General features: G+C 40.6%; 2 protein-coding genes across 4 annotated transcripts in view; both read right to left on the bottom strand.

Moving 5' to 3' along the window:
* Window positions 1–6: 6 nt before the first annotated feature.
* LOC108752964 lies at window positions 7–3,934 on the bottom strand. Of its 2 annotated transcripts, none has more exons than XM_018494236.1 (3): window positions 3,899–3,934; window positions 3,055–3,231; window positions 7–2,293 (listed from the first exon to the last, which is right to left on the bottom strand). In XM_018494236.1, exons 1-3 carry the CDS (start codon window positions 3,917–3,919, stop codon window positions 488–490), a joined length of 2,004 nt encoding a protein of 667 aa, XP_018349738.1. In that variant the 5' UTR covers window positions 3,920–3,934; the 3' UTR covers window positions 7–487. The 2 variants fall into 2 exon arrangements, with proteins under 2 accessions (XP_018349738.1, XP_018349737.1); XM_018494235.1 differs by having other exon boundaries at window positions 7–2,428.
* A 10,101-nt stretch (window positions 3,935–14,035) lies between these two features.
* Window positions 14,036–23,083, bottom strand: part of LOC108752931 (mediator of RNA polymerase II transcription subunit 12-like) — a 15,305-nt gene continuing 6,257 nt past the window's right edge. Inside the window, exons 2-3 of one of the 2 annotated variants that reach the window (XM_018494169.1) lie at window positions 15,099–16,320; window positions 14,036–15,014 (exon numbers count right to left, since the gene is read on the bottom strand). In XM_018494169.1, the coding sequence (XP_018349671.1) occupies window positions 14,626–15,014; window positions 15,099–16,320 (1,611 nt within the window). In that variant the 3' untranslated portion in view covers window positions 14,036–14,625. Of the gene's footprint in view, window positions 16,321–23,083 lie in introns of both variants that reach the window. The other variant, XM_018494168.1, reaches the window with a different exon arrangement.

Raw genomic sequence — 23,083 nt, forward strand, 5'->3', positions numbered from 1 at the left:
GGTCGTACACTGATGCACCTACTCTAAAACACGTAAATATGCGTCAACAAATGTTGGCAAGCTATCGTGCAGAAAATCGGTCGGGCTGCGCAGCAACGATTTCCCTTTCGCGAAACGATTCGATTCATTAACGACACGAATGCGTCCGTTGCACGTAAGACATTGATCCTTACACGCTGATGGACATATCCGTTCGTCCACTACAAAAAAAGAAGGTTACCGTTGACGTAAGCCCCTTCGTCATGCTTAAATATGCTACCGTGAGAATTCGATACCGTTCCAGGATTAATTAGTAATGGTAAAAATTACATATCTAAAAAAATTATTTTGTCGGAAGCAAATTCGTTAACTTTCACGTCAAGGTTCTTTCGTCTTGTAAAAAAAAAGTTGTAACAATTAGTTAAAATTCGACAATAATTTAACTCGTATCATGTACTCGCAATAAGTAATACTTTTTCGTAATTCCTAACTACGTCTAACCCACTCGTTACATCTTTTTCCTCGCGTCCTTCTCCCCTTCCTCATCGTCCGTAATGATCTGCACGCTTCTGACTGGGCCTGCCTTTCTGTATCTCGACGCCGGTGTCGTGGTGGTCATCGGAACGGCCGTTGACCGTTCGGTGTTGATCGCTAGATTTACCATTCGCAGCAGCAAGGCTTCTCTAATAGGCGCTGGTAGGATCTCGTCATTTTCGTCATGCGTGTAAAATTTCTGCCTGTACACTCTCTTGGGATATCTGTCGTGGTATTCGTCGTACTGGGGATGATAGAGCGGGCTTAGAGCCCGAGGATACACCGGACGTCTCAGGGACACTCGCTCACCGTATTGCGCTTGTTGATCGTACGCGAGTTCGGGTCTCGGAAGCGGCGCCTGAAAGCCCGCTGGATACGAAGGATATGGCTGCTGATCGTATAAAGCATCTTCGAGGAAGCTCTTTGGGTACGATAGGGCTTGTACGCCATATTGGCTCACCAGTAGCCTCCTTAGCAACGTCTGAAAGTCTCGTCGACTCAGAGGCGGTGCGATCGGATTCGGTGGCTCCGGAGGCAGCGGCAGTGCGCCAGTCCGGTAAGGATATACAGTCTCGGGCGTGGTTGCCTGATAGTCCCTGTCGTCGGGATGAACTACCGCGTTCGCAGGAATCGGTCGCAGGATCGGCCGTGCTCTTTGATCGGCGTCCGAATACATCAGCGGTCGTACAGGACGTGGACGCATATAGTTCATGTTTATCGCGATCCGCGCCTCATCTTCGGGATCGGGCACGGGAGTCTCCGTCAGGTAATGAACGTTGGCGTCCGTCGTGCTCGAGTAGACCGGCTGATGATTCGGCGGAGGCCTCAACAGGATCCTACTGATCGGTATTGCTCTGTAGACGCCTCCTTCCTCCTCGAGATTGCCCGGTTGGGACGGAACGAGTATTCTGGGCGGCAATTCTCGCAGATACTGCTCGGGCTGCTGTCTCATGAAGACAGGCTCGGTGCTCTGTCTGACATAGTCCCGGATATCCGCTGGTACTCTGGTAGTAGAACCGTGAAGTAGGGTCTGCTGAGTCGACGTACGCTCCTCTTGGGGGGGTTTCGTCTCGGTCTCGTAGACCCGAGAATCGTCATACTTCGGACTGTCGAATCGACCACCCGCTCCTAGATTTTCTTGACGATTGACATAGAATTTCGGTCGTTCTGTGCGCGAAGTAGTGGAGACCCTCTGGAGAATTCGCGATGGAGATGACGTGGTGAACAAAGGACGCGTCGTGGACAATGAACCGCCATAAACGTCGGAATGTTCGTCGTTATCGGAATTCGACTTGGTTGTCTCGTCGTGCAATTGCCTCCTCAAGTTGTTCCCCGTCGTGATTTTGACCCCGTCGTCTTCTTTCTCTACGAAATCCTCAGAGATCGGTGGGAGGCTGTGTTCAATCGGTCGCTTGGCAAAGATGATCTTCCGATAAGCGCCACTCTTGTCATCCGTACTGGGTCGATTAATTTGCGAATCTTCGTCTTCGATGTCTTCCTCAATGACGATCGGTCTCTGCTGGCCATTGATGACCAAGCGCGGCCTGTTCTTCGCCGTGCCCTTTAAGTAGTGTCCGAATATTGTCTTCGGTGCCTCTGTAGTGGTGGTGCTTGTGGTCGTCGTGGTGGTACTCGTAGTTGTCTTCCTCGTTCGAGGAATCGACTGTACCACTGACGGTCTGGTCGACGATTCCGTCGTCGTGGCGTACACGATGGTCGGTCTTTTCGTAGTTAACGTACGATTAATGCGCGGCATGCTTTGCACGACTGATACGTGTTCCTGCAATGGCGACATGGTGGTTGCTTTAAAACCCGTCCCGTTCGAAGAGGAGTACGAAACCCTCTTTATCTCGCCGTTAGCGTCGACAAAACCGAACGTGCCTTTAATGTTGCCCAAAACATCACGACTCTCGACCTGACAAAGCAAGTTCCGTTCATTTTTTTCGTGAGAATGGCGTCACGTCTTGCACGAACAAATCAATCTTTTTATTAATACAATTATCATATAACATGAAATATATAAATATGAAAAGTAAAAAAATAATTTCATATAGGTATGTATAATAAATATTATTACTGTACAATCTTGCTTTATTAGATATTTGAATGATAATAATATATATTTCCAAAATATATATTTCAATAATAATTTAAATTTAAACATTTACACACATATTCGCTCGATTTATTAATTTAAATAACAGAATTTTTTGAAAATTCTATAATTATAGATGAGACTGATGAAAGTATAAATGAAATTATATAATAAGGTATAACTTTTCTAATTGCCTGCCGTAATTATAACAGCCCATTAGATTATCTATTGAATTACTGTTGATATTGATATAATTAAAATTGCTATTGGCATTGCTCACTTAGCAGATTGTTATTTTAAACGCAATCAGAAATGAAAAGAATTGTTCCGGTTAATTAATATTCGATAGTGTGGGAACCGATTGTGCGGTGCAATTTATGATTCTCGGAAAAGTAGATGATAGGCGCGGTTAAATTACGCGCTTAAGTAGTTACGCACATAATTACCTTGAATGAGCCATCACCAGCTTCGTAACCATACGTGTAAGAGCCGTCTTCGTTCACCTTTCTGATCTGCTTCAAGATCGCCACTTGATCATGTTGCGTTTCCGATGTTTGCTGGTCCGTGACGTTCGAACAGCTCGCGGTTGCCAGACAGAAGAATGCCATCAGCCATGGCGTCATCTTAAAAGGAAAGATGAATTTTCTCTATGAAGAAAACGCAGTAACTCAAACATGACATGACGCTGATGCATTGTAAATATCACGAGAAGATACTCATACAGTACACTTTTTTATCCGAGGAATATCCTGAAAACTTTTTTAGAACATAGAACATTCTCTGGATGTTTTTAGGACGTTCCTTGGAAGTATATGCTGTATGGATAGTGCCAAAAATTGCAATAAATCGTTGAATATACGAATTCTGAAATGACAAACTTAGATTTCAGTGCGTAGAAATTCCGTGCTCTTTCATTTATTCAACGATTACATATTCAAAACACGAAATACTTCTAATACGCGTTCACGTTCACATATAATGACGCACTTGTCACTCTACAGCATTTCGCGTCCTAAAACATTTTCTCGGAATAAATCTTGAGGATGTATTGAGGGCGAAACATCGCGTATACAATCGTTTCCCAAGGCGCACACTTTCCCACGGGCACCAATATCGGTTTCGCGAATAAAAATCATCGAAACATTTAGACCGAGCACTTGCATTTAGATTGATAGTGACTGAAATTGATCTCTCTCTCTCTCTCTCTCTCTCTCTCTCTTTTTCTTACGCCGGGCACCATAAACCACGTATTCGCGCACTCGCGCCAGCTCGAAATACTCGGCGATATACCTTGTTGGAACTGGAAACCATGTTACCGCGGATGCGGTGAATGTTCTTAATACGGCGTGGGGTGTCGGGTGCCGTTATATATAGGGTGACACAATAGGCAACCACCGCCGCGCCCCTTCCACGGCACAACGCGTCGCGTCGCCATGCTCAACCTTGATGACCCCTAAACATTCATTAAGGCGCTGGGATACTAAATGACAGCTCTCCTGCTTAGTAAAAATGCGAAGCGTCGCGTGCATTTTTTACAACGTAGAAAATACACGACAATGAAGGCTCGTGGTTGCGATTGCTCATCTCGATTATATGTTCTTTCGTCGCGCGCAATTGCACAAGACAGGATTACTCTAACGACTCGAAAACACAGGAAAAGTCGCCGGATGATCGGCTGCTACGCGAAGTGGATGTCGAAAAGCGGCTGTATTTTTTCTTTTTTTGTTAAACAAATTAATTTGTTAGTATTTAAGTTTTACACTTTGCTCGAGTTGCTTTCTTGTAAGCTGGATGTCCCTTTTCTTTTATTAACATCAGAACCATCGATAATATCCCATTAGAACCGAAGATGCCAATTTGTTAATTTCCTACCCTTGTTTTTGTTTAGTGAAAAGTTATTTTAATATTACCTATAAGTCTCATATTATCGGAATTATTTGTTTTACATTTACACATCTTTAATCTTTCTTATATCTAATACATAAAAGAAAAAAATGAAATTATTAGCGAGGCTAAAATGGCATCTTTGATTTTAGTGCATGGGAAAAATAATTACGATTGCCACGACCAAAAATCGCTCATCAATACACTTTTTTATTATAAGAACTATAGTACGATTGTGATTAACATCTTAACGGTTATGGCGGTAAAGATATGTTATCACAATCAAGTATGATGTGAGCGAAAATTATTATTTCCGATTGTGGCAACCATAACATTTTTTCTGTGTATTAAAATAGAAAATTTTGTTTAAACGTATAATAAAAGAAAAATTCATACACAAAGTATTAATTATGTACATATAGAGGCTATGTGTATAAAAGCTATGTGTTTTGCGAGTATCTCCGTGTTCATATACATTCTTGATATATAATATTTATGTTTTCTGAACGTTGGAATTCATTTCACCAGAACGGGAGGAGTAATTTAATATTTGGTATCAGAGTCCTCTTTAATACTCCTAAATACTGAATATCAGACTGTTCCTCTCTCTGACAAAATGAACTGCAATATTCACGAAACGTTGGCATTTTAAGAATGAATATGGACACGGATATAATCTGCGCGAAATAACTTTTATATAGAAAGCACTCGTGAAAGCCTCAAAAATATTAGTTCTAATGATATGAAGATAGGCATCAGTGTAAAGAGCAGTTCTGAAATTTATTTCTGTGTTTTTGTATCTGGAAGAGTATGTATTGCTAATATTTTAATAAGATGTAATAAGTTCATCAGAATTTATAATAATTCCTTTTATTGTATGTTTAAGCCAACGTTTAAGTCTATACATAAATTGTTGGTTCCACTGGCATAAAATTTCTGACGATTTCATATAAATTACATAAAATTAAATACATTTAATTTTGATTAATGTTATTTATTGTTCATTTCACACGCCTTTAAAAAACGTTTCCTTACATATATTAGTTATTGCGACAAATTTCGTCAATTTCAGTGGTCGAATTGATATGGACACCCGCCATAGAATGTAAGTTCAGATTTGAATCCTGACTGAGGTATTTTTTGCAATAAATTATTTACTTAAACTATTAATTTTTTAAGATACTTATTAACATCAATATCATTAAATTGCTTATTAATTTAATTTGTAATATTATTATCTTAGTTTTCAGTTTAAAATTATATTTTAAATCCGAAAATTATTTCGGCGCGCAGTTTACAGAACTAGACATGTTTATAAATTCACATCAAAATATCATACACAAAAAAATTATTTTTATCCAGAAATTTTCTATCGTGATATTCTTATGTGTTTTGATGCTCTGAATTCACTGTGCTTTATCACGTCATAATTTTTTTTATTGACAGAAAAGCTCAATTTTTAATCTACCAGTTTGCATATTAACTTTTGCATTTATCATTGAACTTATTTTCTCTTTTTATCTCATATTTGCATATTGAAAACGAAGTCATAAATGTTCTAAAAATATTGAAAAATCGAATTTAATTTCAGAGCATCGAAATACGTAAGAATACTTCGGTCTAATCTCGGGATCATTAAATTTTGTTTTGTATGTGCCTATGTTATTTGAGATACACAGCTTAGATCAATAAGACCTCCTTGTTACTTAATTGTATGTTCACATACTAATTAATGTTGTTTTTTATTGTTCAATTAATTTCATCTTTTTGAAATATATTTACAATACTGTGAGTTTAGACTTTAAAGACTGTTGAAAGTCTGAAAAATCACACAGTTTGTGAGGGCTTCGAAGAAAGTGTATTGATAATGACAACGTAAAAGGACGGAAACGCGTTTTGCTGTAGAGAGAATGAGCGTGATGTCCTGACAGAATGGAACATAAGAAGAAGTTTGGCTTCGCGGGGACAAGTGAAAGCCACGTGGGAGTTGACGGACGGGCAAGAAGCACACAGTAGTAGACTGTAAAATCTGTAACAATAGTTCCCATAGTGTGCAACACCGGTATTGTGGTATTCGCTCCACTCTAGGCACTCCCACAGGACAATTATTACATCATGCAATTTCCTCCGGGTTTCGTATTCACTTTTTTGATGCCACCTTGATATGCCTTGCGTTCGTGGACGTATCGGCTGTCTATCTCGCCTCGGCGTCGCACGTTTCCTCCGCGGGAGGATCATTGTCTCTCGCGGGCCCGTACCTCTCGGGGCCCGCGAATGCTAACGCGCGATCGGCGGACCTATTGAAATCTTAATAATTAAAATATGCAGGATATCCGGGAAAAGTACGGGGTACGTCAGGAGACACTAGTACTTTCTCTTAGCTACTAATTGCTCGACAAATCCGGAATCAGTGCCTTTTTCATTTTCTACACTCAACATTCTGATGAATAGAATCTTGTTACTAAAATTACTTCATTACAATTGGAAATTGCACAACTGGAAATGACATCACAGATTAGCAATCGTTTCTAACTTCTGTTGGTTTTGTAATTGAAATTAATTTTATATCGGAAGAAAATTTGTTTGAAATTGAATGAAGCATTTGATCTTGTTATCTGTTTACGCTCTTGAAGCTTAATTCACCAAAACGCTGCAATTCTCAACGTTGTATAACGCTAATTGGATTTTCCCGACAAGTTTCCGCTAGAAAAAAGTCAACTCTCTTACATTACTTTGTTAATAAGAAATTACTTTTGAGGATTTTTTTATTTAATTTTTGATTTTATAAATTACGAAGCATTCAATTTTTTTCACAAATTGTAATGTATTTGAGAAATTTCTATTAATTATAATTTTTTAATTGTTGCTTAAGTACAGCTAAACAGCTAGACAATTGTGTGATTAGTTTCTTCCAAAGAAAATGTATGAAGTTAATCGTGATGCAACTACCGGTTACATATGATCTCAATTATATTTTGACTGACACACCTACTTTGTTACCTACGAAATATCTCACATTATGTCCGTGGAAACCATAAGTCCGTTGCTCCGTTTTCAGCGACTGTCAGTGGCCAAAAATCCACCGACACCGTTTCTTATTACGGCAACGATTCGGGCGTGCCGAAACCATGAGCGAATATTGCAAAACGTTTTAATATGTAATCGGACAACTTGCATGACACAAATATTAGAATACGGATTCATGAAATGTAATGAACATTTTAAATTTTTAACTTTATGAAAAATACGAATTATGAATTCTTGAAAAAAAAAATTCCTGATTCATAATTAATAAATCCATTTAAAAGAGCGTATTTTGTATATTAAATATATTTTATTAAACATAGCTTCTTTTTTCACACGTATCATTGCGTTTCTAAAAAAATATATGACTGATTATAGATAATATATAAACATAGAAATACAAATATCTGAGAATGAATCTCACTTTATCATGCGTGTAGATCGAATCTTTTTATAATCCATAGATTTATTATTTCCGAGGAAGTACTAAAGAGTCATCGTAAAATATTTCTCATCCTAAATACATATTTTATCATCTGTAATGAACTGAATATGTGTTGGTACTGACTCATTGATGTCATAATGTGCAACGCCTTTGATACGCTACCTTTCATACGACGTTGCATGGCGTAGTAAAATGCAACAGGAACCGCGCTATAAAAGCAAGGAACTCATTAACTCTTCGTACATAAATAATTAGCGATATCAAATTGATGCAAAGTAAATATTTAACAAAAATATTTATTGAAAAAAGAGAAAAATATAATTAAAAAATATAAATTTCTGAAAGCAATAATTTGATTAATAACACTGTGTCATGTATCACAAAAATATTGTATAATATATACTTTAGGAAAATTTTAGATTGCTAATTTTTAATTATAGAAGCTATCTTCATCACATATAAATTACATGCTTATATAGTAATGTTGGATTACGTATTAAGCAATAGCATATCATATAACTTAATTACGACAGATTCTTTAAAGATAACGAGGTATATATTAATATTATCGTCATTAAAAATCATATTGTTCGTCTATTCGCGGACGTAAGTAAGAAACTGACTTCGCATATAATGAAAAGCGAATTTCTTTACGACGAAATTATTATAATTAGATTACGTCAGAGGATTTTGCGTGTATGTGTGCCCATCTGTGTGTGCGTGGGCCGCAATTGTCATCTTTGTTACCGGTTTTTTTGCGAGCTAGCTCACTAGCATCGTGTCAACTACGTAGCGCATCTAAATGACATAAATTGCCGCTGTTAAGTTATGTCAATCTACGTATTTATATCCGTTATGAAAGTGGCAAAAACGGAATGGCTGTCACATTCTTCTGACGTCTATCACATAAGATAGAGGATGTTGCGTATGACCGTCATCCTGTACATGAACTATTCCGTGTGATTGAACCGTTGACATTCACTAATGACGTTTCCATCCACCTGTCTGATTATTACAAGTGATTATCTTTACTTTTTTATCGAACGCAGGATAATATATTAGGAATTTTTTTCTTAAATATATTTATTAATATAATTAATTAATTAATTATTTATTAGTAATTTATATAAATTATTTATAAATATATTAATAAATATATTAAATTAATATAAATTAATGTTCTATCTTTCCCTCATTTTTAATAATTTTTTTTATAACTATTTATTATTTTCTTGTTATATACACACATATAGTAATTTGTTTCCTGTCAAAGATTTTATTGCGTTATAGATTTTCATGCTTTTGCTAATTTATCGCGTTTAACACATCACGTAAAGTACCACTTACGATAATTGTACAGTTATCAGGATATTTATGGATTATTTAGAAGTCTGAAATAACGTACTGTAGAAATACGCAGTTGTTCGTTAAATGACAGCTGCGATTGTCTAGCTCATCTTTTACCGGTAAAATAGAGAGCGTGTTTAGAAAGCAAGTAGAACTTTCGCTAACGATCTGCGGCTTGCGTTAACCGCAAAACCGTAAATAAACCGTGGCCATAATATTTGACCGTGGTCCACTGAAACTGAGTTCAAGGTTGCACATCTTGTTATCAGTAGTCATTACGGTCCAAAAATTTTAGCGTAAAATATTAAAAAATAAACATAGTTGTTGTCTCCAATACTGTTATACAAATTATCTATTTTTCGCTCGATTAATCGCTCATCAGTACATTAATAAAAACAAACAAAACGTACGTTTTTATAGATTTCGTAACGACAAGTTCAGTTTCATTGCATTAGACAGCTAATAGAACATGATACATCTCGACACAGTGTTGAAAATAAATCATCGATCCAATTTACTTTCGTGATTGTATCCACGCGCGCTTCAACGTTTCAAACTTAGATAATATATTTAGCAACGGTCATTCACACGTACATACAAACATGCTCACAAGCTGTCTGGCGTGGTTTGATTTAACACTTCACTCGACCCTTTCATTTTCGATGACTTTCACCCAGGCGCTCACAACTCTACTTTTACCGCAAAATCAAATATATACGATGGATAATTTACATCCTTGTTTATTAAATTATATACTCCGTTGTAAACGTTTATTATACATTTTGAGTTCGTAAAAATCTGAAATTTATTATTAACGATATTACGATAGCGTGCAGATTCTGCGTACGAAATGTTTCGCTGGAATTGACATTTCATTAGGATTACCTTTCAAGCGAAACTAACGTCATACGTGGTCATTATGCATATCGGTGTGATTAGATACGCAAAGTGACGAGAATAAGAAATGCAACCTAATACATATGAGATTTATTCAACCTTTTCAGGAACAATTCTTTCGAGCTGGGAATAGAAAAGATAAGCTCGATAGAACGTGATACGCGATAATAGAAGTGTGCTCGAAGCGTGACTTGGAGAATTGCAATTAATATCGTTATTTTTACAAGCCGTCTTCTCCTAGGTAAGATCGCACGTGAGATGATGTTACTGTGTGCGCTGAAGAGTAATCTTGTTCTTCATTTTTATGGGCAAACATGCCGATTGCGATTTCACAGCGGCACGTGGTTCATAATCGGAGCGGAGAAAACGCCGCAGGTGGATAACACGTAGCTGCCGTTCGTGATGTAACGAACGTTTATATACATCGTGCACAACGACGCCGCCTTTCCCACTTTTCCAATTTCTTCTCGCGGAAGCGCCTACCGCGCGTGATTCAACTCGTGGCACGAAGCGAAAAATGACATACCGCCGGGCGGTGGCCCGGATTATTCTCTCTCACCTCGTAAAAATTCTACGTTTTTCGCCATAGCCAACAACGCCTTGGGCCGTCAAATTGTACGAGATAATACTTGATCGGCGCAAATGCAGGAACGCGGTATTCGTAATTTCTGTTAAACTAGAGAGAAAGAGAGAAGGGAGGGAGAATTCCCGTAATTATTATCTGTAAGAATCTACTCACACTTTCTTAATAAACAAAAACTTTAATCTATAATCTTAGTAAAATAGTGTGGCTTTAATGGCGAGATAATAAGTAATTGTCCTTATACTTTCTTTATTTCATAATAAAATGCAAATTATATCAGTGCAGTGCACTGTAATACGACGTATCGGAGTTGCAAAATCGTAGCCGTGGCAAATGTTCGTAACGTGCGAAACTCGTATGCAATTATTATAGACTCTTTATTTCCGAAAACGAACATGCGGAATCTATTTATTCGAAGAAGGAAACACGCGCGCCGGTGTCTATAAATAACCAAATTCGTTATGCTGTACGATGTAATGATTAATTGTAGGCTCCGGTCGCGTGTTTTCTTCTTCCAATAAATGTAGATTTATGGAGGAACGCGGATATGCAGTTACGTGACAAGTTGTACACACACACACACAAATGTTTGCTACGGCTGCGATTTTATCACAAACAAATATTCGACACGCCTGTTTCAGTCTCCATTCGTGCGTGCTGATATTTTCGTTTTGCGATTCATATTCAACGGGCGAAAGTGGATGACATTGCGAGGATTTGTGTGGGGAAATAAAATGACAACTTAACACATTTTCGCAATGATATTTTTCTTCCGATTATGCTTACAAATAATACAAAAAGAAAACAACGTAACGTAAGACTCTTCTTTACGAAGATTTATGCGCAATTGTCGTATCATTAATTATGCGTATGTATCATTAACTGTAAGTATGAATTGCTAAGTAGTCGCTATGCATTTTAACGCTAACGAGTATTATTTACAGTATGAGTAGACAACCGCCGCACTGAGCCCGTTATAGCTGCGACGTGATTGCGATTAAATCACGAAATCATTTATTAAAGGCATATCTCCTTGCGGTGATACCGCGGTTAATCTCCTCAGAAATGTGTATCGAATTGCGTTTTACGGGAACGCGAACTGTAAACGGTGCTGCCAATTATACTTGACAGCGCTCTTGGTAACTGTTGAAACCATTTTCCGATTAATTTCAAGTGAGTTTTGTTTCAAATGACTTGTTTGAGAATTAAATGTAAATGTAAAACTCGAGACATTTCAATTAACTGAGCCTTACTAGTATATTTGATTTTTAATAATTGTAGGACATTTCTCGTTAAGATTTTATAGAAGGGAAATTAATTATAGATTCATTAAGCCTCCTAGTAATGATATAACACATGTCCGACAAACCTTATATGGTTTTCTTTAATGACTATGGTAAACGTGATTTCATCGACATACACGACTTACCATCGTTTCCTTCCCGGACTTGATATACATATATTTCCGCGGGTTGAGCAGAGTCGGAACGCATTAAACTCGAATCGATTCTCACACTTGTGACAGAGAATGCAAATAGAAAGTTCGTGGCGGTTACGACGCGAATAGAATGTTGTCCCTATAAACCCGACTACGCCGATAACAGTGTATTGCAGTTTCCCCGACAGTCGACTTGGGTGAACCCTACTCGCGGCAAGCTTGCAAAATTCCACATTGTAAAAGGCCGAGTAAACTTCCTATCGACGCGACGTTCCCGTATCGAGTATCGAAATTAACTATCCAGTTAAGACGTGAGCAATGCGATTTGTGTCGTAGAATTCAAAGACGTAACGGAGTAGACAAACCTAGCAATTTTGAAAGTATTAGAAACGTTACAAATTATTAAATCAGCGGGGAAATTTCTATCGCGATTGTTATGAGATTTTTTTACGTAACGTTATTTATTCTCTTAAAATCAGAAATTTACGTGATAATTTGTAATTGAGCAGAAATGAATGAAAATTTAAAATTTAAAATTTTGAATTTACTTTTTAACTTGAAAAATGTATAATATAGTGAGAGACGTTACATTAAGCCGTACATATTTAAAAACAAAGATTTTTGTACAATAACTTCGAACTAAATTGAGCGGCAATTTAAAATATAGAGGTTAAATTTGTTAAAATATTGAGTTTAAATTTGTTTGAGTTTTTAACTCGAAGAACATAAGTCTTCTATTGATACAATTTATCTTTTATATGCACACGATTAGATGTTTGAGTGAAAGATTAGAATAGGCGAGAATGGAGGAACAATAATCAGTTGCATTTACTTTTATATCACGATGAATTTTATGCATTATATGACACAATAGTATGGAAGTGCAACATTGTGTGCCTATATAATCAAAAGTATATCGAAACACCAAACTGATTTGATTCGGCTAATTATCCCCTTCTGTGCTTGATCGTGTTTCGCTCGCCTTTCATGCGACTCGATGTTGCACTGGATCGACATTTTGTAATCGAGTCTAGCATTATTACGTGGCTCAGGCTTACGGGGTCGCGAATAAAAGGTCCGCGACGAAGTGTTTCGTTTGTATCGCGGAACCACTGTGGATACCTTTACGACAGCACGGTGTTAGGGACCCGCGAGAAATTGCCACGGTAATACATCGTATATGCGTGCATGAGTATTGCGTCAGGTCGTTGGCTTTCACTCTCTAACATGCCTCATAAACGTGCATAATACTAGAGTGAAAAGAGAGGTGTCCTCGGAATCGGCCTGAGAAACGGAAGGAACCACACTTGGTGTCAACTCGACGCGCGAATAAATAAAATTTCACTACTTTTAATGAATGCATTGTTTCAACAAGTTGTCAGTTCCCGAAACCGGTGAGACTCGCTCGAATAATCCTTTTCTTGTTGTGTGTTTGGAGGAAATGAGATTTATGACGCGATTATTTAACTGAGAAATCATGGAAAAAGAAAAGGATACGATTAGCTGGGAGGATTTAAACAATATTAAACAAAGAGGATTTATATTTTATCACGTATCACGTTTAGCCACTCCGGCTCTCCGTTATTGTTACGAGTTACACTGCCCATGTAATCGTACGCGCGCGGTTCCTCCATCCAATATCACATACTTTAATCTCTTTAACCTTCGTTCTCCGATTGCATCGTCGACGGATAATATTATTATTTGCGCGTTAGCCGAGACGAGCGCAAGAACGCTTTGAGACACGCATTGGACGAAAAAGCGAGCGTTTTATATATATATATATATATATATATATATATATATATATATATACATACATACATACAATTATATACGTAATTATCAAAGCATGAAAGCGCTATCGAGAACAAGGTAATTCAGAAAATCTTACGTTGCTGCGAAATAAGAATTACAGGAAGACCGCAAGATCCGTTTGTAATAATGTAACTTTGAATGTTTCTCAGAAAGTCCGCGTTTCCTGCAACGCGCGATTAAGGTAAAAATCTACGGCCTTTATCGCGATACTTTTTATCGCAATCATGTCCGTGCGCCTTTCTCGCGTCGCGCTGATTATATTAAATATATACCGCACACGCATTCCCCCGCGTGCAACGCATGCATCGAAGCGCGCTCGTGTGTGCCATTCACTCGGCGATATACTTGATCCCAGCTTCGGCGCCACATGAGATATTATACTTTATATATAATGCATGTACTTATATTGTAATACCCTCTGTATGTACGCACGGGCCGACGTTATGATGTAATCGGCGCGAAATTCTCGGCGGTTTAGCTCGCGAGAGGGACGCTCGAGGCAATACCAAATGATAAATATCGACGAGGGACGATTCGAGGATCCGGAGAAAGATCTCTTAAGAATCGCGATTCAGATTGCATCAGTAGTTGTTAGCGCGGCTACCTCGAAGAAACTGATCGATCTGACCTACTGCAAGGGACGTAGGGGCAGCGGAGGCCTTCAAGGGCGCGACGTAATAGAACGCTTGGGGTTCTCTCTGCGATTCCAGCAGCTGGAGCCTGTGAGGTTGTTGCTGCGGTTGCTGCTGGTGCTGCTGCTGCTGCTGCTGCTGCTGACGACGTTGTTGCTGCGCGTAGAGCTGCTGGGATTGCTGCAACAGCTGGGCCTGCTGCTTCCTGTAGAGCACCTCCTGGGGCTGGGCTATGGTCGGGGTGGGCGCCGACTGGGCCTGCTTATAGACCGGACGCTGGGCCGCCTGCTGCTGGTACTGCTGCAGCTGCTGCAGACCGAGGAGGGACTGGGACTGGGCTACGAACGGTTGGAGTTTGTGACTGAGGTGAAAGTCACCCACGGTTTGGGGTAGTGTCTGATAAAGCTGGGTATTGTACTGACCGGTCGCGGGATCATACACGAGCTCCGATTGGTAGATGGGCTCAGCGGCTGCGGAGGCGGCGGTGACCGACGTCTGACCGGTCAACTTAACCCTCGAGGTGGGTTGGGGCGATGCTTGGGCGGTCTGGGGCCTCGCAACGGGGGCTGCGGAAACGTGCGAGCCGACCGTGTTCACGTAACGCTCGAGCTCGGCGGCAAAGTCGAGATGGGGCGCATTAGCGGCGGTCGTGGTGCGCAATGGTGATATCGTGGGATGGGTCTGGGCGTAGAGCAGACTGCCGGGACGTTCCGTGCTACTAGGGGAGACGTATTGCGCGGCTACTTGGGCGACATGGGGTCGTGGGGTTATCGCAACCGACTGGGCTCTGACTGAGGGATGACGGGTCACCGGCCGACGAGTGGTGGTCTCGAGCGATTGATAGACGCTCGAAGTGACTGTAGGCTGGCTACGGAGGACGGGCGTTGCAGTGGTCTGATATTGGGCCGGGGTGGAAGCTAGCCTAAAAAGAGACGGACTGGAAGACGGCGAAGATTCGTAAATGGCGGTGGAGGGCGTGACTTGCACCAAGGTCGAGGGTCTTCTGAAGGCCGATGGTCGCAGCTGCGGCTTCAGATCATCCTCGGTCAATTCTTGGCTGGCATCGTCGTCGAGCTGGTACTCGGTTTGGAAAATCGTAGTGGGTGCACGAGTGGTAGTCGGCTGATGATACGTGGGTCTCACTGCGACGGGTCGAGGTACTGGCCTGACCACCGGGTAATTCGCCGGTCCAGAGAGCTCCTCTTCCTCCTTTTCGGGTTCCTCCTCTTCCTCGTCCTTCGGTGCGTTCGGATCACAGGGATTGCCCGAGACGTAGGTGAACTCTCTCTTATTGCCGTCTGGATCGATGTAGCCGTATTTGCCGCGCACGACGCAGTCGGTACCGCGAGTCTCCTCCTTGAAGGAACCGTCGGCCGCCTCGTAGCCGAAGGTGAAGGATCCGTCGTCATTGACCTTATTGTAATTCCTAATTGTCTGTACTGGTGGTGGTTTTGATCCGTGCAGCGCATCCTTAGATCGTGGTGAAGGAAGCGCGCGAGTGCGCGGCTGATAAACTGCCACAGTGTCGAATTCGTCCTCGGCAGCCTGATTGTCTTCCTCGTAGTAGACTTGAGGCTCTGTCACGCGAGGCCGGATCTGCATTCGTCGTGCTTCCGTTAGGATGAGCAGACACGCCGGGATTACCTGGCAACGAAGAAGAATTTATTATGGTAGGCAACACACGCTATTGGTGCGCGATTGGTGCGCGGGGATATGATCATTAACGTGTTGATACGACGTTGTTACGCGTGTTGCGCACAGAAGAAAGTGGCCGGTGCTCTTGTCGGATCGAAATTTTTAGAAAAGTTTCGCGAAGTGAAAACGGGAAGTGAGATAGTCATTTTCGATTTTTTTCGGAAATCGCGATCTGTAAATTTTTTCAATTCTATTAAAATCTGAATAAATTAGATACGTAGGTAAAATATTTGTTTTCTAAAATTTTTCAAGGAAACAATATTTGTAGTACGTGCACGCGGTCAGTGTTTCTACTTTTTACCAGTTTGAAATGTCTTTTATAGTACAGTACATATAGAGTGAGGTGATACAATTTCGAATATCGTACAATTTTGAATCAAATAAGATTCGCGTCTCACTTTCGAGATTCAAGTTTAGTTTTTTCTATATCCTTTAATATCCTTCATACAATATTAGGATTATCAAGCTTGAACTCTGAAAATTGGATTTAAATTTTATTTTGCTCGGAATTGTATCGTGTTCAGAATTATATCATTTCACACTACATTCAATTGATATAATACATTCGGCCTAACTTTTTACAGAGAAACGATCTTACGAAGTAATGGGGAAGAATTTGAGAATTCTTACCTCGTGCGAAACAGCTGAAACTTAATAACACGTATCAGCGGCATTAAGTAGAAACATACGATGCGTGTCAGACGCTGGCGACTTTTTTATTTGCGGTAAATGGAGGAGATACGTGGTTTTATCGTGTCACGCGAGAAGCGTAATCGAAATTGTTGAGAGCCACTCTGGAGACGGAATGGATATGGGTCTTAGCCGGCTAGTCTAGTTTCCATGTACGAAGCCGGATCAGCGTTACGGAGGTTACGCTTATAGTCAATAGGAAACAGAAGATGGAGCGAGGAGAGAGAGTGAGTTTTGCGGATCAGTGAGTTTGTGTGTGCGCGAGCGGTATGCCCGCAAAATTCCTTATCGCTCGCTCGAATGCTCGGCTTCGCGGCTGTTAAACCAGAACACGAGTAGTATACGGCCGCGGTCGACGTCGTAAAAGGTTAAAGCTTGCTAGATTACATCTAGACTTGCTCTGATTCCACGATTGTGTCTGTTGCGGTAAATTCCATTTATAACGTGAATTTTGTTGTCGCGAATACTTCGAATTCCTTTACGAATTACTAGTCGGTTGTCAGATCTTACGAATTAAATCTGATCGTTATCCAGATTTATTTATAATGTGCTCGATTGCTATTGCATTAATAATCAATGCTGTACTAGCAAAGATTTACAAAGGTGCAGGCACTTAATGAAGAAGTTGGGAGTTGACGAAAAGGAAGATGTCAATATTTTGGGAATTAGTTAAAAGAGAGACACGTGTATTATATACAAGATTTTTGTAACGAAGAATTCTTTCTCTATTTCCAAGATTGTTCCACTTTCAAGTAGCAAGTACTGAATTTATTTGTCATCATTTGAACGATATCAGAAAAATGACAAATCCCATCAGCTTGCTATCTGGGTTATGAGTCATTGTTTAAACGGCCTTTCAATATTTCCCAGTTCGGAATTCATCGCTCCAACGTGACTCCTGCTTACGGGGGGATACGAAACGCTCACGCGTTTTTCTCGCGAGGCCGACCGTGCGTCCTCTGACAAAACGTGGTCTCGACTTCCGGTAAGGCGGCACTCGGTGGGAACCGCCCCGGCGCACACGTGTTACGTAATTTCTACTACTCGGCTGACCCGAATACGGGGCGAGGCAGGAGCGCGGCAGGTCGGCGTGCCTACCGTGAGAGAGAAAGAGATTCAGATTCAGAGCGTCGTAACGTAACTCGGCGCGCATGTTTTGCCGTCGTTGTCGGCCGCGCCGCCATGCCACAGCCGCCGCTTCTGGATCTCCTTGAACCAAGTCGAGAGCAAAGCGCGCGCGCGCGCGCGCGCAAAAGACAGGCGGCGGTAACCACACCTAGCGACGACCCACAGGAAACCCGCCGTGTACCTCTTGCTGACTACAATAATATAAAAGATAGTCAGAAGAAAAAGAAAAAAGAAAAAGTCTATTATTCTTCGATTGCCGTCGACGTTGAGTCAATCGAAAGTGCCAGGAACGCAGGTTTAACGTTTTTATATAATGATGCGTGGAGGATTAATGAGCCTTTTACTTTCTCAGGCAGATTCTAGATTCGTATCTTCAATCGCTTCAATTAATGCTGTTAATAATGCGTACATAATCGGTATCTTGCCTTTTAATTTTTATCGCCGCCGTAAAACGATCTTTGTGTTTACTCCGTCAGCACCGTTTAGAGAATAACGAAGAGAATACGTGTCCGGACGCGGATATACGAAGTAGTAGTAGTCGTTAGATTCCGCATGATAATGTTCGCTCCTTGAAATGGCTTCGCGCCAGCCGAGCGCCGATAAGATCGATTCACTCGACTTCGCGATGACCAGGTGATTGGTAATATTCGACGATTGGCACACGATCCGTCCTTGGGACGGGAAGGCACGTCCTGGGACTTTCGAGCCGATACGATATGGCTGCAGCGTGCTCTCTTGGGCGTGCGCCGATTAATTTCCAAGTCGACTCCGTGATAAAACGTTGACGCCTTTCTTCAATGCCGACGACGACGACGACGACGACGTAGCACGTTGCGTGCTGACGAAAGAGCCGCTGGACTCAATTCGGCGTACACATGACAAATGGGACGGTGTCGCAAGCGTGGTCGAGAAGTATGCGAAAGTGGTCTCTCATAAGCGATTGCTCAGCCGGAGCTCGTAGTAGTCGCGAAATTCAATTGCAAACGTAAAGTTCGCAGGAACCGTAATGAGATGATTAGCTATTCGGAGGTACAGTTTCTATATCCCACTTTCGTGTTTTTGTCACCTTCTACAAACCAATCGTTTAAATCGATGGAACGAGAAGAGAGAGAAAGAGAGAGAGAGAGAGAGAGAGAGAGAGAGAGCAAAGAGAATAAATCGGTACGCGCAGAATTTTCACGAGTAGCGCGAAATCCTTAACTGTCCGTCGCCATCGTTGACGAAACCAGCCGCTGTCGCTCTCCGAAGCTTTTCGATTCTTCCGGGTTCTGAATTTTTAGACGCTCGCCCGATCACTAGAATCGAGGTAAACTGTTCGATTATCTAACCAACGATCGGAGGGAAACGAAATTGGTACCCGGGAAACTGCGTGCCCGCTTCTAAGCGCTCCCTGAAAATAGGAAAGGTCTTCGATCGGTGGTACAAACCGATTCGCGATTATCGGACCCGTGCGGAGAGTCTCGACGAAATCGACGAGAAGACTTGCAACGTCGTCATTATCGTCGTATACCAGGGTATACGCGCTCGCAACTGTCCGAACCATCGAAAGCGTGTACAGGCTAATGACTCCACCGTCTGATTCGGGTTAGTGGAAAATCGTGACGCCGTGGTAGGACTCTGTAATCAACGTTGTGGCATGCCAGTCACACACAGTGAGAGGCACGGACACATTCGTGGTCCGTGGCCCGATCCAGTTGGGCGCAATCGACCACGGTGCACCACGCCTCGACTATAAGCGAGCCTGCGAGCCCCCGCGCGTGAAACTGTCCGGAGAAAGGAAGAATCGTTGCGCCGCGCAAATCCGCGTTCGCCGCGCTCAATAAGCATACGTCCTTCTGCTCGCGCGTACACTCGTACGTCTTGAATTTCGATTATTTTCCCGGGGATAACGTTTCTGCGGGCGACGCGCGTAAATTATCTCCTTTTTGTTTCTAGAAATGTTTGTAGAAATATGAAACACTCAATTAAAATCAAATCAATCAAAATAACGAGAAAAAGAAGCGAGACGACTGCATGCAGTATGGCCCATTCGCTGATTGTAGATAATTACATTGTGGATAGTTAACCTTTAAACACCTTTTTATGACATATCTCACTCTTTTCTAATGCTTTTCCCTCGCTTTCCTGTTGCTTATAACTTTTTTGTACGTATGTAGCTTGGTACCGCGGTTATGCTTCTTGTTATCTGACATTTTAAATAAAAAAAAACTTTTTATATGTACATTTCTATGAACGTTATAAGCAATCGAATTGGGTCGAGTCATATAATACACCAGTATGTTATTTCTGTAACGCGCTGGAAGCGTTTAGATAAGAGTTAAATTTTTACTGCACCCAAATAAAATATTAAAAATATTTTTTGTATTTCCAATTGAGGAATGGGCGGAATAAAGGTCTAGTTGCAAAATCTTAAAAATTAAAATAACTTACTACTTTTTTATTATACACAAATGGGTACAATATCAAATGAATTCATGTAATGTCTTTAAGAAGTTATATATTATATTATACAATACTTTTGTATTACGATCAGTATTATATAAAAAAGCTAATCTCTGGAAAAAGAGTTTAAGTAGAATTGTGCCTTTATTCCGTTCATCCCCTCAATTGATGTCCGGAATGTTTCCTATTTTTAATCTGAGTTTTCAATATCGAGGTTGGCAAAAGTCGCAATGCTTAACTAGGGCATATTGGGTACAGTCATCTGATCAATTGTAAGTGTTGTTGTTGATAAAAATTAAAAAATATCGTTTAAATAAAAATTAGGTTGATAATAATAAATCAAATAAGAGAAATAATTTATTTTCTCTCAAATCCGGCAAACCAAATCGGTTGACAGTTTATGCGAACTGAAAAAATGTATTTACAAATTTTCTGGCGAATATTATTAAGCACCAAGACCTACTTTTAATCCAAAAAATAGGATTTTTTTCTCTTATTTAATTTAAAAATACCGTGTGCACAACTAAGATAAACTTGAGTAAGATGGCCGTCTTTAAAAAATACACTTTAATTTTTATTATCTTAATAGTACCTTATATTAGTACCTACATATATCTTTTCCGCCACGGGAAAGATGTACTAATATAACATCATTAAATATAACAAAAATTTAAGTATGTCTTTTTGCATTTTAAAGATGGTATCATATTACCCAAGTTTATCTCAAAGAGATTTTTCATATAATAACAACTGATCAGTCCTACGATTTTTAAGAAAGAAATAATCTTCAATGTATTATGTAACGGCAGAATAATTACTTGCCGCCAAGATTCACAATCGCTCAATTTTACGCCGAGTACAATTTGATGGCGGGAGACGATTAATAAGCAATATCCACTTTACTCGACGAGCCGTGGGTTTTTAGAAGATGAAAGAAACCTCGTACCACCGCGTGGGATCAATCATGTAAGCGGGAGAGCCAATTACCGATCTACGATTAGTGGTGATCTCGTAACGCGCGCTGTTTGTACGCCGATATGTTTTACGTAAAAAATCTGAGGAAGTCTTGAAAGCGAGAGTGCTTGCGGAAAATGTAACTATATATAATACTTGTAACAGTGGTCCCGGTTGTTGTGCGGCTAGATAGATAAACGTAACGGTAAGAGCGCGCGCACGCGGCGTCAAGAAGCAGGATAACGAGTAGTTCCTTTCACGGTGAAGGTGACGCGTTTAGTTTCGAGAGAAGAAGAAAAATAAGACTCGCAAACCGACGACCGGTTGCGATTCCCAACAGCCGCGTTCTCGATTTTATTACACGTATACATATACACATGGATACGTACGCACCCTCCTGCACATACATCCTTGTACGTAATATATGTAGATCGATCGCTGACAACCGATCTGTGGTGAACGTTTCTCTCGTGTTTCACGCTAGGAAGTAGTTAGAATAGATCGCCCGCAACTTTCCACGTCTAGATCTTTCCGGAAGCGGAGTGCGATGGAAGCCGCGCGTCGCGATCGTGAATTCGTTTCTGATCAACTTAGCGTTTATTATCGGTAATTAGTAGACGACTGACGAGCGTAATCGGAACCGCTTTATCTCAAGTCTGACATGATTAATTGCACCAGGAAGGGTACTCTCGGAACGCTATTTACACAGATATCAATTCTGTTCCCGAATGAAGATGGTGACGTAACGTAATATATTATACAAACTGCCATGAGAACGTCTGAAGGATCTTTGTTTTATTTATCAGCACGCGCGGATAAATAGCACGCGGAAAATAACAGCGTTCCGAGAGAGTAAAACGTTGTTTCCGGCAGACACTTGTAATTTATAGAAAATGGAAACGCAAATGCTTATTCAGACAGTAAGTTAATTCGAAGGGGAAACGCGATACCCGTGATACTCTAACTGTAAATGTGACGATTGAAGCACGCATTGATGCAATTTTAGTCTGAGGTTGCTCATACGACTGACACTCAAGGAGGAATATTATGATTAAGATAAGAAATGAATCCGCCAGCGGCGTGTATAATCACAAAGTGCATGGAAATCCCACTTAACCTTGCAGATTGAATTTCTTCTCACATAGGAAATCATCGAAGCGTTGCCGGTCAGACTCATCATAGGTATAATCGACGAGTAACAAGCATGAATAAAATAACCGTGTAAAATCCGCTGTGTCACGAGAATCGGATAGCAGCTGAATAGCAGCGACACTGGCAAGGATAGGCGGATGACGAAAGTAACCCAAATAATCCATCGCCTTTGTAATTATATTGTGACGTAATCCCAATCAACGCAATCCAGAAGAATTGAGATCGCGGAAAGAGATGGGTGGAGGGTAACATCTCAAGGTCTCGAGTTTGTTGAGGAGATTTGTACGATGTCGGGCGTACATCGCTGAGAGTTACGAGAAACCGCGTCAAAAAAAAAAAAAAAAAA

The sequence above is a fragment of the Trachymyrmex septentrionalis genome, unplaced genomic scaffold (assembly GCF_001594115.1).
Source record: "Trachymyrmex septentrionalis isolate Tsep2-gDNA-1 unplaced genomic scaffold, Tsep1.0 scaffold62, whole genome shotgun sequence".
NCBI lineage: Eukaryota > Metazoa > Arthropoda > Insecta > Hymenoptera > Formicidae > Trachymyrmex > Trachymyrmex septentrionalis.